Consider the following 22,484-nt stretch of genomic DNA (forward strand, 5'->3'; position numbering starts at 1 on the left):
CTTTGGAGGTAGCTCAGCCCATGCTAGGCATGTACCGCCAGCTTGCAGACACCACCATGTCCTGAAAATTCTGCTCTTTTCCTGACTCATGTTTGAGCCCATATCCCTATAACTCATAGGGAAAAGTTACTGAATGGCTTGTGACAAGCATGACCCCAAATTCACTGGTCAAGGATGCTAATGATATTTCTGAACAGGTAAAACTCTGAGAGGTTTTACATAAGCATCTAGTGATGAACTTCTGTTTCCATAGTGGCTGGGACAGATGCCAGGCAGTATTCTTCTTAGTATCTCTAGAAATGCAAATAATGGCTGAGACAGACACAACTTGGGCAAGCAGGCTACGGCCTATTTATTTACATGTGTATCCATCTAAAACATTTGTATGCTCAAAGGTGAAGCAGAGGACAGAAATTATATCTGGCCAGGGATATAGAAGAATCTGAAAGGTGACTCCATTTTAGCCTGGACTACACTAATGACACTTTGAGGTTCCTTGTGAAGGGAAGACAAAATGGTTTAACATTAAGCAAAACACTTCAGCAAGAAAAAAAATCTTCTGTTCATCTTTTTCTTTTAACTTTCATACAATAAAAAAATAGATTTTTTAAAAAGTAAACAACATAATCCAACAGTGATGAACTATGATTTATGATTTCTACCCGCCCTTAAACAGAATTTGAAGGAAATTTGCATTTCCTAAAAGAAAAATAACAATTCTTTTACTTGCTTGGCTAAAAAAAGCCTTTTCCAAATATTTTGAATGTTAGTGAATTCAGATCTTGAAAGATTGTTCAGAATAAGATGAAAACACTAGCATTTTTTCTAGTTAATTGAAGTATAGTAGTGGTCTAAAGCTAGCATTCCTGAGCAACTTGCATCTCTGCTATGGTTGGATTCAATTTAAATATGTTAATTGACATCTGAATTAATTCACACTAATTCTGCTTTAGATCACTATATAGAGGTTTGGCAATAGCATCATTTAAGGAGCAGGATCTTGCTGAGCTAGATACGTTACAGATGTTCTGTAAAGAATTCCCATATGGAGCACTACTATCTCTTTTATCACATAGTGGCAATAAGTGAAAGATTAATCAGATGAATGAAATGGAAGGGGGTGAAGGTAGGAAAAGCATTTTCATGCATTAAGCCTTGAATGTATGTGTCTTAGCCCTAAGCACTAACTCCATTTTGTCTGGGCATTTACTTTTATGTAATACAAACACCTGTGTTCCTTATCTTAGTGTATTGACAGGAGAGTGCTAAATGTTACTATAGAGCAGAAGACAGGATAAGTATTTGGGGGTTAAGGGATGCATTTGAGAGTAGATGGTCTTATTTCAGCTGATTTTGCAATCTGTCTCTGAACCCCACTGAGTTGCTTGTATAAAAATGACTACAAGACATACAAAACCAGGTTATGTAGCACTAGTTGTGCTACATATGGCTCTTACCTAATAACTGCTGGTTTTGTTCACAACTTACGTCTTCTGTCCATACTGCACCCTAAGGGTTGGAGCACCTGACCTCTGACAGCTATCATGCTATTTCAATGAACGCTAGAGGATAGGTATAACATCTCAAGCCTTAAGAACATCTTGGAGTGCTACCATAATCAGAAGCATTCATTCATTCCAAGAAGGAAATAACACCAATCACTCTAGAGTTGCTTGCTATAGTATCATGATCTGATTTTGCTACTTCTAGACAGAGCAATAGTGAATCACATCCATCTTGAATCTTGGCAGATCATTCCCCCTCTTTTTCTTTAATTATTTTAAAAATCACATCACCCTATAGACAAGTAGTGTACATGTTCTGCAAAATCCACTCTGCATTTTTATAATATCTCTGCATGCTCAGCTGTCACACTGCCACCTCTGGAGACCTTACAAATAGCAGAGCACATCTAAACTGAGCAATCAAAGGGGCAAGGCTTGAGCTACAGAACAAGACTGAAAAATGACAAACTTCCTCATTGATCTCTTACACTGACAGGACCAGAGCGCCAGAGCACAGGGAACCATGAACAATGTGACACAGACTGAAGGAGGGAGCCCTGAAGCTTAGAGAGAAATTAGATAGGTGTGATTGATAGGAACCCAGAAAGCTTGAGGGGATCTGATGGACTAGGGCAAAAGAGGTGGGTGTTTGTGAATTATTTAGCACCTGAATACATATGGGTGATTATTATACAGAAGAGCTGTCAAGATATGAATATGTTTCTGTGAAACTAGTTAAACTACAACTTTAGTGGAGACTTCTATAAAGTAACATATTACAAAGTTCAAAATTTGGAAAGATGCTACCCACGAGTGAGCACAGATTAACACACAAAAATAAACAGTAGCTGTGTATGCACACAACTGTTTGAAATAGCTAAAAAATCTTAAAACTCTCAAGGTTTGTTCCTTTAAAAAAAAAAAAAAAAGGCACTTTTTTCACATCTTTTTATATGAATTCTGAGGGATGGAAATTTACTTTCTATAAACCACCTCTAAGTCTATGACTTTCAAATACATTCTATGACCAAAGCCACAAGTTTCAGAGAACAGCAGCAACAAATTCGACTGTGAGCTCAGTGCAGACTACCCTCAGATCCTTGAATTCAGTGTGGCTGGAGCAGGTTTCGGTAGATCGAAAGAGATCTACAGAATGGGGTCCAGAGTGAAAGTTGCACCAGAGGAGGTTTAAATTGAATGTTGGGAAAAAATTCTTCATGGAAAGGGTTGTCAGGCATTGGAACAGGCTGCCCACGGAAGTGGTGGAGCTACCATCCCTGGAGGTGTTTAAAAGGTGTTTAGATGAGGTTCTTAAGGACATGGTTTAGTGCTAGAGTTAGGTTAGGTTATAGTTGGACTTGATGTTCCTGAGGGTCTCTTCCAACTGAAATGATTCTATGATTCCATGAAAGGAAACACCGAAGCTTTCAATGCACCACAGTCTGCATCTCCTTCATCAGGTTTTGTCTGGTCCTGACAGACTTGCTGGTGCTCCTGCCTGCAAGGAGAACCTCTCCAACATGAGAGCTCTGTCACAAGCATGCCCTGGAGCTGGGGGAAAATTCTGGGTCTATGACTTACGCCAGCACCAGAGCTGCTCATGTTCTTTGCTATTATTAGTAACCTAAAATAAGTTCATGGCCTGAAGCTTTCAGAGCCGTGTCAGTTACCATAAAGAGGTGATCAATAATTCACTTGAAGATATCTTAAAATGCCATCCTTCCTGGCTAAACCCTATTGTAGGTTATTAATTATAGTTTCACAAATTCTTTGAGACAATAAATGTTTTCTAATGGTCTGAAAAACGCTAATTTGTCTTCCAGCTTGTTAGTTACCTGCCTGAAAGACTATTTTTGTTTGTTTGTAATCATTCTACCAGGTAATTCTAAACAATTCTGAAATGTGAAACACTGAGAGATGCTCGGTCTCTGCTCCTGGCCTCCATAGTGCATTGAAGTATATTAAACCTCATTTAGACCTGTCAAACTGCAGAGTTGAAGGAGACTTTGAGGATATTAATAGAACATGAAGCATTTCACAGTAGCACAGTTTCAAGGGATATTTAAACACAAGAAAAGACTCCCTTCTATTTGAGGTACTACACAGTCCCTCTAAAACGTCACAAGCACTTAAATAATGGAAAAAAGACCCGACCTTCTTGTCACAATGGACCATTGACTTTTCTTCTCAGTGACTATACTCAGAATGTTAACACTTAACTCATTATGCCTGGTAAAATGCTAACACCATTAACACTGGTATGTATGAAGATAAGAATGTTTTTGAACTTTGAGGAAATATCTCTTGCTGGCTGTTTTAGTCCAAAAATCCCTCTCTGAAAGCAAGTGAGGCTCTTGTTAGAAAGCCATAGGTATTCTTTGCTGCTTCTCCACTGCAAAGATTCATGCTTTACCCAGGTAATTAGAGTGTGGGGAGAACTCATAAAAAATGGGTCTCTTGGATAGGAGCACTCACTGGAAAAGGTATCTGGATAAAGGTTTCTGCTTCTACACTGTACCTCTGCGCATTTCTCCCTAAACATCACCCAGCCACTAGGAATTTAACATTCCTGACCCACTAGAACTTGTGGAAATCGTGCTTAAGAGTCACCTCTTAAAGACCCCCAAGGTTAAAATACAGAGTAGGGCAGGTGCAGAGTCAAAACAAACCTAGCAGTCATTATTCAGTATTATTGTGACTCATGTACACTGGCCCATCATTTGACAAGAGAACTACTGGATATTCTCCACATTCATTGTCATTCTCAAGGTTTCAGTGTGTGGAAGAAAATGTGGAAGATGTAGAATTCTCACTCCTGACAACAGAAGCTCTTTGGCTAGACTGTATAAAACTCAGCTTTGATATGTTTCTGTATCATTAAGATAATCTTACGTTCTCTGTATAAGCTTTGTTTGGGAGTTTAGTAGGAATCTAGTACGTTGACAATTCAGATCTTAAAAGACTTTTGTTCAAGAGTGTTAAGGCTGATAAATCTCATGTCTCACAAAACCAAAATCAAATTAAAGGTCACCCGCTTCCTTGTAACTGATCATTTCTGCATATCTAAAAACAAGCATGCACACACACACAGACAAACATGCATCACACATGCACAAACACACCAGCCTACCCTGGTTTTCAGTGATAAAACCAAGAATCCAGATCTAACTGATTTTACACAGGAGTGGTATTGAGCATTATATTTCAAAACATAGGAAGGCCAACCAAAAATACTAATCTTCTGACCATCTAAAATAAATAGCAATACATTTTGAGAAAACTGATCATTTTTTTTCTAAAAATGTAAGTTTTGGTCTTTTTCAGTTGCGTGTTCTCTACAGTAACTCACTAGATACAAGTACAGGAGCAAAGCAGAGATGTTCCCCAGTATGTTTCAACTGGAGTTCTGCAATAATATATGGATTCTCAGGAACGCAAATAATTTTGATTATTCCTGCAGGTTGCTACATAAAAGGATTAGTGGAATTTAATTCTTTCAGGGATGCTGCAAGAAAGAAAAGAATAAGATAACATACCGTGCGAGCCAAATTTTGCTTCAAATTACTAGTGTTGTGTAGTCGAAGCAGAATGCCGGTGGTTGCCTTGCGAAGAGTTTCATGGCTGCCCAAGGTATGATTACTACAGTTTGGGGAGGAAAAAAAAAAGTTACCTCTGCTTGCCACTTTGCCACTTTCTTCTTTTTCACCTCTCCCCTTCTCCTAAAAGCACTGGTGGACTAAATTCTATTCAGGCTGAATAATATAAAATCTGTACTAGGCACCTACTTCTGTGAAAACTGATGGAGTTTGTTTCTGGTATATTTCCTGGTGAAACAATTTGAGAATAATTGCTTAGTTGTATCTATAACCATTAACTACTGTAACAGAACAACAATGAAACACAGAAAGAACATCCTAAACAAACTGCACACGCTCCCTTGAGATTATTCATGCATATTCTTCAAACCCAAATTATTGCAATTTATACAAAGCATCTTGGTTTTGAATGCACCACTGCAGAACGACTTGCAGTGTTTGATACCCAACTTGAAAATCAAATATTAACTACAAGTCTGAAAATCACATACATTAAGACAGATGGCCCTTGATTCTCAAAGAAAGCAAAGTTCCCACCCTGTGCAGCTCACATAGACGGTTAAAGCGGCTGTGAGTCAGTCTTCTCCTTCTCAAATCATATGTCAGCTAAGGTCAGATGAAAAGCTCTACTCATCTGGAGTGGCTCCTACCAACTACTGTGATGGTCAAGGATACTCTAGACCTCCAGGAAAAGGGAACTGCTTGTTCTTATTTGCCTCTTCAGAGTAGTTGCTAGTCTACTTATCACTCTTGGCAACTTCTTCTAAGCCCTAGTTTATCACTCTCTTAAAATTAGTTGGAACTAAAATAATCTCAGCCTTTCCATTCCATTTTTTGTTTTAATCATGTGAAATAATGCAAAACTTATTTCAGAATTAAGGCAAACTTTTTTTTTTTTTTTTTTTTTTCATTAAAACAAATCCTTCGGGGATTAATAGGCAGGAAAAATGACACTGATTTATCACCAAAAGAAGTTAACATGCATCAGCAGTTACAACTCTAGTGTGTGTTCAACTAGATTCGCGTTGCTTTTTTCAAGCCTTCAGCCATACAAGCACCAAAAGGGAAACAGTGTTTCTTTCTACCTAAAAGGGCTTTTGATGGAATGTCTGAATAAAACTGTCTGGATTTAGTTTAAAAAAACCTGTTGCACTATGAATAAGTCATGGAAAGTGTGACTTATGGGAGAGACTCATACCTTACACAGCAGAAGAGGTCTCCAGCACAAATGAATGGTTAAACTTAAATAAATGTTCTGTACATAATTGCCATTCATCACAATTACATGGAATTCGTATATCTTGTAATATCTTGTTCTGCAGCAGCCTACACTGTAAGTGTAGATATAGGATTTTTACATTTCTATTTTAAACATATACATCACAGAGGACAAACCCATTTCAACACGACATAGCAAGTACCTAAAGCAAGGTCCTCTGACAGTGTTTCCATACATTTGCAAAACTCCTTGATTTTAAGAGCATAAAGTACAGATGTAAGAGTGAGAGAAGTTAACATCAACACAGGGAAATACCTATACTGGTGGAAAGCAGATCACTGTTAAGCCTCAGCCCTTTTCTAAACCCTTTAGAAGCAAAAGTCCAAGTGTGTTGGATTCCCCAAGCAACTGATTCTGAGTTCCTGGGACTGCACCAACGCAGAGATTCTCTTCCATTGCTCCTCAGCTCATGTCTGTGTTGTTTCTACCCATGGCTGTCCTAAAACTTCTTCCTCTCCTCATTTCACCCAATCACGTCCGCCTTGTTACTAATGATGAAGTCTCCCATGATCCTTGCATCCTTTAGAACTGTCTCACACCTGTTTGTTTTTACTTTTTACCCAAGCATTATTCCTGCTCATTCCATTCTGCCTTACCTTCAACCTTAGGACTGGTGTTGTAACAAGAAAATTATAAAGAAGCACTTCTATGAGTCCTGAGTCACTTCTTGCAGTTTCCTCCAGTATACAGATTCCTATTGCAACACCTACATTGCACCAGGCTGATGGCAGAAGTCAGTATATCTATACCAATGGAGAGGAGCATTCTGCTAATATAAGTTGGTACAGCCATACCTTCCTCTGTAGTTACTTTTGCCAGTATAACTAGTCCACGTCATCATGCTTCCAGGCAAAACAAGCTACATCAACAGAGGTTGAACTTTGTGGTTATAACTACATTTAGCACTAGTGGTTTCTGTTAGCTCTGCTGTGTCAGGCAGATGTTTTACGTCAATAAATCCTTTATTGACATAGTAACGCTGCTTCAAACATTGCAGTCAGAAGTACTGGCCACACAGTTGAATTAATGAGTGGATTTCATTTGCACAAATACAAAGAGAAAAGTTTTGACAGGTACTGTGGCACAAGAGACTAGACAAAATGGATTAATGCCTCAATAAAATAATGTGGAAACCTGGTCTAGATGACAAGTGAACTATAAGAAACAAAGGCATAGCTTTGACATAGATTGACAGACTAGCCTTTAGCCATATGCCAGGCTGTAACACACTCTTCAGATCTGCTGCTATATCTATACTACTAAGATAAAGTTAATATAGTCCCCTTTGGAATATGGCATAATTACTAGTAACTGGTTTACAGCATTCTGAGCTCTGTGAAGGAAACACAAATAAAAAAGCACAGTATTATTAACTCAACAGTTTTCTCCCTATTTTCTGCTGGAATTACTATGTGGAGAATACTGTTTTGATCAGAATGCCATGACAAAAGCATAAAGTAAAAGGCAGTCTTTGTCTTTAAGAGACAAGGTAATGAAATAGTCAAAGTAAAGTGACTTGCCTGTGGTCCCACATCATATCAGAAGCAGAGAAAGGAAAAAATACCTCAGCTTCTTGAGAATCTCTCACCACTAGATGATTTGGTTACCCACATCAAGGTTCTCTGATGTACTACAAACTCCAAATCCTAATGTAGTTCAATCAGACTTTTTTTCTTTATTTTTTTTTAAAAAAAGGACTCAGTTGAACAGCATCTCTGAATGAGAAACTTAAGCTACAGTGACAAGAGAAAATGAATTTATTTTTTTTTTATAAAGAACATATTCATCCAAAAGGTGCTTGCTTCTTATGATCCCAATCTCTATGAACATAACTCTGCCCAGTGTATAATTAATAGTTTAAATTTCACTTTGAGTGAAAACCAATTCTTATTTAGATGTCAGTTCTCAGAGAATAGAATTAGTAAGGAAAATAATGTCATCAATAAGGTCACAGGCAAGCATGTGAGCATAAATGATAAGCATTTAGACTTTTCTATTCCATACCCCTGCTCACTTTGTTGGCTAAACTGCAAAGCAGTAAGCAGTAAGTAAGGAAATTACACTGTGCTACGGTGTGGATGGAACTAAAAATACATATGAAAAGATCCTTTACAAAATCTGATGCCTTCAAAAAAAAAAACCAAAAAACCCCGCATGTTTAGAAATAAAGCTTATAAATACCCTTGGACTACATTCCTTTGCTGGATCTGCATTACTGCAACCTCTTGCTAACAGACAGATCAATTTAAAAAAAAAAAGGGGGGGGAGATGTGCTTTGTCTTATTAGGCATTTTAGGATGCTCTGGCCTGTAGCTCTAAAGGCAGAAAAGTCTAAATGAAGGATTGATTAATTGCTGTCACATGAGAAGGGTTGGTTTTGGCTTGCTTCTGGTATTGAGAGCTAGGAGTTATTTGATACAGGCTGTTTAACCCCAATTCAATTTATTTTTATATAACAACTTTCATGAAGGGTATCACCAAATCATTCTTAGGGGCACCCATTCTAAATCTAAGGAAAGATAGAGAACTGTGAGAGCAAGACTTAAGGGTAGATGGAGAAGGTTTGGATGACAGGAGGGTAAGGCAAATAATTTTTAGAAACAGCAGATGGTCCTCCAAGAAATAAAAGATGATCATGAACAGTATAAGTGTAAGGGAATGGAGAGCACACACGCAGCTGGAAAACCAAGAGAAGAAGGGTCTACGGATACGTATGAAAAACAGAAACTTCCATGAACAGTTATTAAAACTGATGACATAGATATGGTTTTACTCCTCTATGCTTTCAAAGAGTCTCTGTCTTTCAGATGGCGTTCTGCTTCCAGATGCACTGAACATCTCAGCAAGGAACTGCAGCAAATCAACTAGTGAAGTGACTTGTGCAGTTACTGATAGAGACAGAAGGGGCAGGGAAGGGTGACAATGTCTCCTGATAGCTTCTCCAGGTGCTGTAAGAAAAGGAAAGCCTAGGTAAAGGAAGAGAGAAAAGGAAGCCTAGGCAAAAAAAAGAAAGCCTGCAGGTTAGGCCAAGGCCAGGATTTTTGATCAGTAAACAAAATGGAACTTAAAGACCAGAAACCAAATGAAACTCCCAATCAGAATTTCACAGGTGGATCTATTAGCTATGGACTGACCCATAGCCTTCACGCAGCCTTCTGATGTTTTTTAAAATTTGGATATTCAAAATCTGATATTCTACTTGTGAGTCAGATAGGATGTGAAGCTCAAAGACGTCTCCTCAGGAAGGAATAATGGATGATGAAATCTTGTGGTGCTGAGTGTAATGGTCATAAGCATCCAAGTGTTTTTTCCCTCTCTCATTCAAAGGTGAATGGATTCCAGAAATCATCAAGTCTTTCAGGTGCTTCTGCAGGAAGCAGTGTGAAGTGCTCATTAACACAGTCCAATATAATAATAAAAGAGAGCTTTTGACACATCTTCAGAATGTCTGGTTCACTAAATCACTCTGGTCTAAGAGCAATTCATCATGTCACTGTCTCAGCTTCACTTGAGGGTTTTTTTGGATTACAGTGAAGCCAGAGCAGCACAGTATTTATTCCCTTTGCTGTCTCTAACTTGGGGAACTTCTGGAATTCATCCCTGAACTATTTCCAAATACTCTTTTGGGGAAGAACTCTGGACAAGTACATCAAATCACTGTTAACAACAGCGGGAAGAAAGCAGTTTGCACTAAAAGATACCACTAACATAGGAAAAATTTCACCCTGAGGCAACTCTGCAGGCCATGTTAAGGTACTCAAGAGATCATTACCATCTGGGGTTTCAAATTTCAGATACAGGACACTTATGAGGAGGCAGAGTAAAAGGAGCTGAAAGTACGGCATAGCATAGAGTTATGAGCTACTGAAGCCAGAAACACAGCTCAGTGCTTTCTGCACAACAGTGAAGGCACAAAGCAAAAAAAGCTGAGAACATTATTGACCTTGTTTCACTGCTGAGATGTGCAGAGGTTCTGCAAGTGCAGGAATTTAAACAGTCCACTATTGATGCGCTCTTCCCAACACTGAATATAAAACTGTTTAGAACATACTGTACACTGTACTGAAATGCACTCAGCTCACCCTCAATACAATGACTCATTATTTCCCTTTTCTTTAGCAATTAGTTTGAAATGAGGAGACTTGAAAAATTTGAAAAAAAAAAAAAAAGTGCCAGCCGTCGTCTTATGTAATTAACAAATCCATGTATGACCTGATTATCTGCTCAGCAGTTCCAGCGCCATAATGCTTCACACAGTGCTCTGCTGTACCAGCTGCTGATTTATGGAGATTCGAACAAGAGTGGGCTCAGAAACGGCCAAGTCTCTATCTTTAGTTGCAAAGTATAATTCATAATAAACATCTGAACATTTGACCTGTAAGAGTAGAAGTGTCCAAGCTGGCTACAGAGCAAAGCTAATTTCCACAGTGTGACACTTGCTCTTGCAACTACATCACTTCCATTAATCAAGCTGACTTGCTTTGGGCTAGTTCAGGTAATCTTTACACTATACTGCAAATATGACTGCTTCAATTATAAAATTTTCCCTTTCAATTATAGACATATACTATTTTATCCAATTCATTTTTATATCCCTAACAGATGAGCTGTGATTCCTGCAGTGCCAGCCTAGCATGTTACCACAGAGAGCTGCCAGCTTCTCCCCTTCTGCTGAAAGTCACCATCCCCACAGCACAGCTGACAACAAGAGCCTGCACTTAGCTGCTTCGACACAAAATCTGCTCACTTTTGCTGACAGCTGAATTTAAGCGCCAGAGGGCAAGAAACAACTAGCTGAGTCCAGCAATGCTTTCAACCACCACAAGAGTTCACCAGAATTAACGCAAATCAGAGTATTTACTTTCTTGCTTGTAGACTACATACATTCAGAAAGACCTGTTTGTATATATGTGCTTTTCTTCCACTTGCAGTCAGCATCAAAGTGGTGACTTCATTTGTTTTACTACTGTTGCAACTGGATATGAAGAAAAATGACCTGCTATGCGGCTGTGCAATACTGTTTCTCCTCTCTTTGGTAATTTCCTTCTTTGAGGATACGCATATTCCCTCATGCTTATATCACTCCTGTGAGGTATTGGAAGTAGCTTGATGCTTGTACTACAGATGAGAAAGACCAGACCAGCAAGGGAGTGAAACAAATTATTCAAGGCTGCACAAAGCTTATATAAAAGAGCCATGATTTGAAGCCTTGCACTAGAGCACACTGTCATCTCTGTAGAACATAAGTACCACATGTTCTGGGAGTTTCAGAAAACATACATTAAGTATTTGGAACACAATACTCTAACTCTGCCTGTGTTTCTGTTTAGATGGCATGTAAGCAGAGTGCATTAAATGCACAGCTTATATTACACAATGCATACTCAATAACATCTCTTAATGAGATACTTACTTTTGCAAGAATTCATCAGATCCACAGACACTTAGGAGACATTCCTCCTGGACTGGGTATCGATTTGTGGAACGGAGGATCTCTACAATTAAGTCATGAGTGATACAGCCAGCTGTAAATAAAGATAGCAAGAAAAATTAATAGTAGCTTGCTAGAGAATTCCAGGTTAGATACCTGAGCAAAGAAAATAAGGATTTCTTTGCAATTCCTAACTACTGCTGCAAACTAGCTCCATCAAGAGGAATTAGATTAAGCCACACCTGATTTTTATTTTTTAATTTCACTTCAAATGCTTTAAACCAAGTCATAGAATCTATGTCCATTTGGAGAAAATTAGTAATTTTTTAGGTTGCTGAAATGAAGAGCTAAGCAATTTTCCCAAGTGAAAGAGAAAAATAGCCTTTTTTTAAATTTATTTCCCCGATGAGTATCTTGGTACATTTCCCATGTGCAAACATGGCCTGATGCGAAAGTTGGCTCTGTTGCTGCTCATGACCCAAGAAGGCTCCAGAATTTTAATTGCTATTGTTTCTACTGTGCATGTGTTTTTAGCCATAATCAAGAGGTAAATTAATTCTCACATGCATTTTAATATATGTATTATATACACAATATATTGTATGTTAATGTTATTTAATATTATGTGTAGTGACATTGTAATAGTATATAATTATATACTATATTATTACATATCTCATATGTAACGCATATAAACTGTGTTCTATGTAAATTAGTACAATCTGCTGTTCAGAAATATTCTAGCATTTTGAGCATTTTCCCCAGCGCTACTTCAGCTTTTTAAGACATTTTCCAACCCTGCCAATACACTCTCTCTGTGCATTTTAGACGACCTGATCAAAAAAATTGAAAACAATAGCTGCATAATTTGGCAGTCAAACTGCAAACGTGTCTGGTAAATTTGCTCTTCACAGGCATGCAGAGCATACTACACCAGCACTGATGATGCAAGTCTGAGATACCTCTCTCTAGCAGAAAAGAAGACCTGACTCTTCAGTGAAAAATCTTCATTTCATGTACCAAGATGGTTTTAAAATGCAAAATAAAGTCTGGACTTCCTAACCACGACTCTCAGGTAATTTCATTGTCTGTAACTGATAACAGAAAAGCCAAAGCAGATTTTCCTTTCAGTTTTTCTTACATGGTGTTTATTGCTTCATAATTAGCAGCTGTAAGAAATCTTTATTAGAAACTTTAAGTGAACCTTAAAGTGAACAGAAATGGACACTACCTACAGTTACATGCAAAACCCCAGAAACTAAACATGGAAAACAGACTTGTGTGTTGACTAATTTACACTGTTCCAGGCCCATTCAGACAACAGCTGCAGATGGAGCTTAACCAACCAGCTTCATTTGGTTTAACGGCGTTCTGAATTACCCAGTCGTCCAGCACAGCCAACTCATACTGAAAAATCTGGTTCAAAGTTGCCATGCTATTATTTTAGAACAAAACAGGAAATGCAAAATTGTTTTTGCAGGGAAGTTTAAGGGAATGTGATACTGAAAAAAGCTTCAGAGAACAGCTGACATTTCTAGGGGATGAGGCTGTGACAAAAAAACAAGGCTGAAATAAAACAGAGCTGGTTAACCACAGCTAGCCTGGTTTTTGCTTTGGTTTGGTTTTCCTCAAGGAAGAACATATGTGTCAATGGATTCAAAAGGTCCTTCTGAAAATTTTAATTTTTTTCACAAAGCCATTTTTCTTAGAAAGCCACTTTGATTAAACTTTTTCTACCAGTTTTGCTTGTTACAAACACCTAGCCTTTTGACACCACAAAAGCAGCTCCTCATAGCTGTTTTGACACGTAAACTGCAGCGCCCATATGCTAAATTTATACACACCAGAAAAAGAAGAATGGCTCAGAATCTTAAATTAAAAATTTAACATGCACTTTTTTCAGGTCACTTGTTGGAAAAAATCTGAAATTTACTAGTATCATTCACTTGCACTCCACAGACCTATTTGGCTTTCCATTCTCTGCCAAATATTTTTGCATGACTGAACAATTCTTTGTACTAGATGAGGCAAAAAAGTGTACTCCCTCCCCCCATTTTAACTATATCTTATTGTTTACGTAGTCTGTAAGAGAGTTTATGAATAGGGGCTGTTTCTTATATCACCTTCAGTTTTAGCTGTGCCTTCTGAAGCATTTTTTAAAATAAAGTAAAGCAGACTGAAAATCAAACAATCTGTAGAGTAAATGATGCTGTATGATAAAACATTTGCCAGCAGTTAAGAATTTTGCATTACAGGGAACTTAAGTGTAGATCCCTTGCCTAGCTGACAGGAGTGCTGGAAATACTACCATCAGGTCCGAATGTCCCAAGATCTTCTGCCCTTTGTTTCATGGAATCTATAAAATATTGGTTTGAGAGGATACAACCTCCTATTTTTCCAGCCTTTCCAATAACTGTGTATTATAGATGCTCTCAAATCAAGCAAATAAACTTGTATGAAAAAATGTGTAAATCTTGGTTAAGTCATTTATGAAGATTTTTTTTTTTTTAATATATATTGACTGACATTCTGTAGAGCTTTGGATTTTCAGCTTTCAACCCGTCAAACAAACTAATACTCAGCCTGTTAAAGCCAAATAATTCTTTGACAACTGAAGAAAAGATTGATTAAAAAAACCCACTATCACTTTAAGAAGCAGCACAGGAAGAGAGGGGGAAGATGATTTATTTCATTTTTGCATTTATGTTTTAAGTAATAAAAATTAGCAGAGCTAGAATCAAAGATCCTCCCATTTAACATAGATACAGGATGCACAGGAGCCATGATAGCTTCCCACAGCCACTAGTGACAGAATAATTTAGGTTGGGAAGGGCCTCATTAGGTCCATCTAGTCCAGGCTCCTCTGCAAAGGAGGGTCAACACTAAATTCAGGCCAGTTTGTTCGGGGTTTTGTCCTGTAAGACGTTATAAACCTCCAGGGATAGAGACTCCACAACCTCTCTGCACAAACTGCTCTAACCCTTAATTATTCTCCACTTTTTCCATCTTGTTGGAATTTCTACTTTCATTTTATGACCTATGTGTACTTCCTCTGACCTGTACATAACTTTGGGTGCAGAGGAGTCTTAGCAACTGCAGCCTGTTAAGTCTTGGATTCAGAAACAGGGCCAAGGCTGTGAAAAGTTGCATGACTACATGGAGACTACCATTACACTTTTAATTAGGCACAAGCTTAAATTCCTTCTGGATAAAAGTCTAAATGATGGCCCATTTGCAACTGTCAGAATTGGTCCCAATTGTGATTAAAGAAAGTAGAGATCTACATACCAGCAAAGTTCACATATTTTAATGTGATTTTCATTTTACTTCGAATATACTGAATATGTCTGACAAAGTATGCACTCAAGACTCACAGAAGGCTTCCCTTCCAAATATCTTTCCCAATAACAAATGCATTTTGTTATCATCTCCACGGAACTGAATTGTGCAAGGTTATGAACACCCCAATCACTTACCACGTTGTGTAAGAAGCAGAGGATATGGTGAAGAATCTGTCCAAATGCTGATTTTGAATTTTGATTCTCCAAGGATATGCTCTGGGAACCTTGTTGTGACACTCCAGATTCTCCCAGTGTTTGTCTTCAAGTCAAAAGCAGGATAGGCATTTCTTATTCTGGAAAGAAGGTGTGATGAACTTATGTCTAAACAGGTATGCATTTCAGTTCTCTTGTAAGAGCAAGCCAAAATTTTACAAGATACCTTTAATAATATTAATAATAGTACATATTAATAGCTGTTAGTAACAAAATTTTGTGCAGAGGGGAAAATGGTAGCAACCCAAGCTTTCTTTTCATACATTAGTGAGATAACATTATTTCAGATAGCATACATATAACTATACCTTTTACTTAATAGGAAAACTATCAGTGCAATCTTCATGCACTTCACAGAATCACTGGTGAGCCTGACCTCAGTGAAGCCAAAAGGAATTTAAACACAGATTTCAATGTACATTGAGCACAGAAGAAATGAGGGTGCTCAAATATGTGCTTAAATAGCAGAGCTTTAACATAAAACTAACCAAGAGCACGTGCACAGACAGCTGTGACTAGAACAGCTGGTCAAAATGAATACATGAACATGCTTTCTATGCAAAATCTTTAAAACTCCCTATTTTCACAGTGCTCTAGAATACAATCTGAAATCCTCATTACTAAACCCCTTGGTATTTATGTACATGTCTGTAGAGAGGAAAAACGGCTACAGTCATTGAGTCCCTCTGATCTTATATATCATTACCTATAAAATATATTGCACTTCCTCCTTTCAATTACCAAAGACTTGCAGAAACTAATTCCTCCTGAGATACCATTTCAAAATGAACACTGGTCACAGGTATTATGCCTGTCAGCTGAGATTAAACTTGCTTTTTAAGCAAATACACTTTGCAGCTGCAGGTAAGGGTACATATTGTATTACATCAGCTCAGCTGAAGCTTTACATTTCACTAATTGGCCTGAATATTTTAGCAGCTAAACTAAAACATGCTGTACTAAGCATACTGCATTATTTTTTGTTTGTTAGTTCAAGCAGCATTTTGTAGCTTCTGAGTTGGCAGCACTTTATACTGTCTCTGATTGCAGTGTATTTTGAGCCATAGTTCTCTCACATAAAGTTCTTCATTACTATGTTACCTCCTGCCTCAAGGCTGCCACCCAAGTCTCTTAAACAAAAGTATGAATGCCTCTTTTATGCCACGTATTTCTAAAGCATGAGAAGGAAGAAAAGACTAGGCTTCCAAAATTAATAATCCAATGAAGCAGCCCATTTCTTATAATGAAAAGCCAGCGGGCACGATGTTTCAGTGGGGTAGGAGGAAATGAGGCTTGACAATACCTCCAGTACATGAGATGGATTTATACTCATGGTGAAAAATCATTATAGCACAGAGGCTGCTTTGATGACCTATGTTGTTGATGTCAGTCTATTTTCTTTGTGAGCAAGGTACATATTAAGCTTTTTCCTATCATCAAATTCACTCTTGTAACCTGCTTCTGTAAGAAGGCCAAAGACTGAATAAGGCTGGAAACTTCACAACCCTTTTTCCAGCATCAAATTAATGGGCTACATACACACGTGGGATGTGAATCACATCCTCAATTACCGGCAGTCCTTTCAAAACTAAGCAAACTTCATTTTCTTCCCAACCTCCTCACTATCTATATGTTAGGATAATGCGGGGACAGAAATTTTCTTCATATGCTTTGCAGATAAAAATGCACAGGTCCAGAAATTGTTGCTCATTTATGGCCATCTATCGTTTTCAAGTGATTAAAGGGTTTCTGGCCCGAGCAGGTGGGCGACAGATGCTCATCACAACATTTTGAAAGGTTAGCTCTTCCAAGGTGTCACTCAAATACTGCTCAAGTAGTACATGAAGAAAATCTTGTGCTACTTGCTTTCTGTGCTGCAACAACTCAACGTATACAGAAAGTACTAACATTTATAGGGATTTAGTATTTCTCAGCATTTCATAACCCTGTGTATTTCTCTGCATTGCACAGCACATCCTTGAAGTCAGTAGGAAGTGGAGGAACTTGGCATTTTCCTCCATTGGACCCTGGCACCTTCTGGTATCAAACTCTCTTTTGGATGTATTTTGAAGCCACCCATGGATGAATGTTCACTATAGCCATGTCCATAATTGTGGAAGTAACTTGATAAAAGGATTTTTAAAACAGCTTTACAGTTGTGTACAATGAAATGCTTCGATGCTACCTGCACAAATATTACCTAGAGAAAAACATGACGGGTTTCTATTTGAGCTACGTGCTGGAGGTGCAAGTCTGCATGACATAGGGTTTGAATTATACATCTTGCCTCTGATGTATAAAACTGCCAGTTATTGAGATTCTTTGGGGACTGGAAGGATGCTCATTTGGCAAGACTGAATATGTTAGTTATATGCAAGCTTATGACATTTTTTGGTCTTTGGTTTGCTGTGATATTTAGTCCTAAGAATGCTTTCTCATTTATTTGATAGAAGAAATGCAAAGATCTCTCTTACTTTCTTTTTAAGAGTATTTGCTGGGAATGCACACTGAAGAAGTTGCTGCAAAACAGAAATGGCTTCATTATGTTCATCTTTAGAGCCCTGTAAGCAACCTCATTTATTTAAAAAAAAAAAAATCAAAAGCTTTTCCTGTAATTATAGCACCAACTTAAATGTAGAATGTTGGGACATCAAAAAAAATCTGAAAATCTTAGAGGAAAGCCTGTCATATGGAATGTGACTTCATGCATCTGATGCTAGTAGAACAGGGTTGGGGTTCAGACTGATGAACTGTGGGGTAAAAAAAAAAAAAAGAAGGCAAAAATCCCACCAAAACATACGTGAATGAGTATGTTTTTAAGCTGACTGTCCACCCTGTATGAATATGTAATATATTCGCTGTTAATTTCAGGGCATCACCAAACTGGATTTTTTTTTTAACTTGTAGAGAAGCAGGCTTGGCTGATCCTGAATACAGCTGATTCATTAAAGTCTAATTAGAAAAAAAAAAAAAAAGGCATTCCATTTTCCAGCTACTTTTCTGGGGGGAAAAGCAGGCATTTGTGCTAACAACTTGATAGTGTGATCAGTGAATATCTACACAGGAAAATGAATCTGCACAGATGGTCTAAAAACTTGTATTTCTTAGTGCTCTTAGATTTCAACACAATTTCTTTTTCTGAAGATTAAGTAAAAAGAGTTCTATCCCATTAAGCCACGCTATTAACTGTAACGATAAACAATAATTAAAGCTGTTTTTGTCGCTTGCTATGTCTCACTTTTCATCATGACAGGATGTAGTAATTCTGTTTTCAGTCAGCTCCTGCTCCAAGCTACACGGGCACTATTATCGTCCAAGACAGTGGCAGAAAATGGATCTTAAGTTTCACACACTACAAACCATCAATGCTGAAGACTTAAATGTACTTATCACTGATAAACGGGACAGCTAAAGGAGAAAATATTTTCAGAATTAATAATCCTTTGTGGATTTTAATCTTTAAACCAAAATTAGAAGCATTTCCAGATTTAAGTGGACACTGGAATTATGGCACTGTTCAGGAACGCAGGGATAACCATTACAATTAATGTAAGTGGAATGTCATAGTTGGCTGAATAAAGGTGTGGGGGGGTTTATTACTTACTTCTCCACTGCATTGCAAAAATCAACTGTGTTTTCATTACTTCCTTGATTTGCTTCAACCAGTTGGATAGACCAACATGTAGCCTAAAAATACCAAAATGACATCAGAAAAAACAGAGCTCAGTTAATTAGATAACAGAAGCAGAAGTAGCATAAGGCATACCTTACATTTGGTTCCATGAGAACTAACTTTCATACCTTATCATCCCTCCCCTGATTTGATGGAGCTCCAAATAAGTACAAATAAGCCTATTTTGACTGCACTCTAAATGCTTTCAGAGAGAAAAAAAAAAAATTTCCCCCTCCATTCAGAATATAAGGAATTCCAGGCAAAACTTTCAAAATTCACTTAGTGTCAGAGCACAGATAACTATAAATGCAGAAGATGAGTGTTTAGTTTACAAAAGGGAGAGGGGACTCCCTTCAAACTCCATTGTCGTGGTTGAGACGGCCAAACGACATAGACCAAGTTCTTCCAGGATGAAAGTAGTAGATGCCATTTATTGCCACAAGTGCATTTTTATGCAGTTTTACCAATTCATGTGTCTCTTCACTATTGGTTACAAGTTACAGCAGTAACATCTCATTGGCTATTTTTGCTATCATCAATGTTACTCTTCTACTCCCTCCTCTCACACGGGTACATCCTTAGCATCTCCGGATACTCCTTTACTCCCATCTTTCTCACGGGTAGGCCTTCATATCTTCAGGGCTAATTTCTGTTCCCATGCCCTCCGTCAGGGAATCCACGGACCCACCATAGTCCTCCACACTCCATAAACCTGTCAGGTAAGTAAGTCCCTAAGACAGATAACAGGAAGCCAGTGTATTCTGTTGAACACTAAAAATTCCCAGATACTTTCTCTAAACTTGGAGAACAGAGGTCTGAGCTACTTTTTGGGTCAAAGCACCCTGCCCCCCTTGTCTGTTTGTCACAATACCTTTCAGTCAGAATGTTATCTCTAAGAAGGAGCTTAATAGTGTTATATCCACAATCCCATTCTCCTGTTGTACAGAGAGGTATGTACAATGCTTACATGAGACACCAACTTTCAAACCCTTCAGAAAGAGAAGGAACTAATGACATGTCACAGAAGGGGACATTCAGATACGGCAAAATATGTTTTTAAAAATTATTTTAATAAGAATTTATATACAAGTATGTAAATTTGCAAAAATTAATAATATAAAGCAAATTTCTGGACAACTAAGTACAATATTCACTAAAAGAAGCCAGCTAGGAAACCACAGTTTAAAAGATGGGGTGATTATAAAAGATGAATGATCTGTTGGGAGCTGGCTATCGGGGAGATCACAATGGTAGAACCGAAAGCTCAGAAGTTACAAACCTTTTAAAGGTATCATCAGCCTCAGGTCTCATTGTATGTAGTATTTTCATTAACCAGAATAGCACAAGCATTAAAGAAGTGCTTATGAAATTTAAAGATAATAACAGGGCACCATCAATAGAGGGAAAAATTGAAACGTCTGGTAGCAAAAACAATGGATAATCCTGAGGTGTCAAATAAGATAGTGAAACCAAATTTAGCAATACAAATTAGCAGTGCATCACCTCCTGATTCTAAGGACTGCTGAAAAAAATCCTTCAAAAGTCAGTGAAAACATAGCACCTCCCCTGGTTCACTTTTTTCCACCTCATTTAGACACCTACCTTACAATTTACCTCAGCAGATAGTAATAAAAATTTCTGGTGTAGGTTTACTATTTAGAAATTATGAACAATTTAGTAACAGTAATGGCCTCCCAAACTTATGTAGTCTTAAAAAAACCCCACAACACAAACAAAACAACAATCACAACAACAAAAAAACAATATTCCTGATCACACTTACATCAGGGTAGACAGTTTTACACAAAAATGCATTGACAAGGCTCTAGGAAGTTTGCATCTGGGATGTGGTGTACAATACCTTGTGTACCTCTACAGTCCAGATGGAGGAATTCAAACCAGAACAACTTCAGAGAGACATTGCTGTGTTTGTGGGTGGGCTCTGCAGCCAGGAGCAGAAGCACAGCTCACAGGTAAAGCTACAGCAGTTGTTGTAGCAGGAGTGCAAAGGGAGCCCAGAACATGCACTGAAGACTATGCAGTGATGGTGGTGATGTGCCACATGGTGTGATCTCCGCCACAGGGTGCAGAAAGTGCCCCTATGGACAGCAGAGATGTTGACCCACGTGGAGCTCCAGAGGGAGGATGCTGCGGCCCAGGCCCCTGGCTGCAGGGTTTGTCTGGTGCCTCTCCCTGGGGCTGGGGAGGGCGGTGGCCTCGACAGTGGGAGCTGTGCTCTGGCTGCGGTGCCAAGCAGCTGGTGAAGGAGCTGCAGGAGGAGGTGAGCAGACAGAAGGAGGAAGAGAAGATTGGCATGGACCCTGCAGAGCTAAGGACCACCCGAGCCCTGTGCTGCAACAGAGGGACAACCTGAGACTACGCTACAGGAGCTGTGGATGGAGACTTCCACAGAAGTGAAGGCTGGAAACCTGTTGCTTCCAGCAACACAAAAAGGCTCCTCTTCAACTTGCAGTTCTGTCACTACAAAACATGTACAGTGGAAAAAGTACATCGGAAAAGAGAGATAGCGGATAAATGAAAAATTAAAAAAAGTAGGCCATGGATAAGAAAAGGTGAGGCTGGGACATGTCACTGAATGAGACTGAAGATATTAAAAGAGAAAAATTGCATTTGGGACCTCAGGAAGGGGGAACAGAGAGGAATTAAGCAAGGAAGAAGAATTCCCCAAGACTAATAAAGGAAAATCAGCCATGAAGACATGGGCATGAATCCTCCAGTTCATGGCTTGAACTGGAATTTGAATGTGTCTGTGACTGTAAATAATTACTAAAGGATGGCAAAAAGGAGCTTGACAGACAAAGCTGGAATCCAGACCCTCTCCTGCAGGAAACAGAAGCAACACAGGAGGCCGCTTGCCTCTCTGCACCTTTGCTGGCAGCTCTTCCGAGTGAATCCGAATGGCAAACATGCATCCTGTGTAGACTAATAATAGTCTGCATGGAAGGAATTAATATACCGTTGCTAACTGACTCAAATTAATTCTGGTGACAGATGTGTACTTAGTAGATATATAGTTCCAACTCCATTGATGAATCAAGTGGATCAGAGATTTAGTTTTGTCATTTATCTTTTCAGGTGTCCAGAAACTTGAATTTCTTCCCATTGCACATGAAGGTAAAATACACATTGCTTTTCTACAGGACTACAGTCTCCACTCATTGCAAATATCTGAAGGTGTGCAGTGAATCAGACAGAAAATGGTGGATGAAGAGAACAGATGACAAGAGGAAGAAAGTAACAGAGTGTGTCCCTGGATGATCAGAATCTTCTTCCATTCACAGATTTCTCACATTATGCTAATCAAGTCACCTGAGCCATCCTTCCCAAATATGAACAACAACTGTGTATTTCTCATTTCTAGAGCACCTAAACTGAAATAATGAAGTTTGGTCTGATGATTGAGCTTGTGTGAAGAAGTAAGTCTT

The 22,484-nt window shown here is 38.4% G+C and overlaps 1 protein-coding gene across 1 annotated transcript in view; it reads right to left on the bottom strand.

Moving 5' to 3' along the window:
• The window catches only part of PIK3C2G (phosphatidylinositol-4-phosphate 3-kinase catalytic subunit type 2 gamma), a gene marked incomplete at both ends in the record, with an annotated part of 210,870 nt that overhangs the window by 184,989 nt on the left and 3,397 nt on the right, over positions 1–22,484 (bottom strand). The window contains 4 exons of the mRNA XM_080345859.1: positions 5,042–5,144; positions 11,794–11,905; positions 15,288–15,445; positions 18,970–19,052. Coding sequence (XP_080201985.1) covers positions 5,042–5,144; positions 11,794–11,905; positions 15,288–15,445; positions 18,970–19,052 — 456 coding nt within the window. The remainder of the gene's footprint in view (positions 1–5,041; positions 5,145–11,793; positions 11,906–15,287; positions 15,446–18,969; positions 19,053–22,484) is intronic.

This window comes from Nesoenas mayeri (genome assembly GCF_963082525.1).
Source record: "Nesoenas mayeri genome assembly, chromosome: 1".
Classification (NCBI taxonomy): Eukaryota; Metazoa; Chordata; class Aves; order Columbiformes; family Columbidae; genus Nesoenas; species Nesoenas mayeri.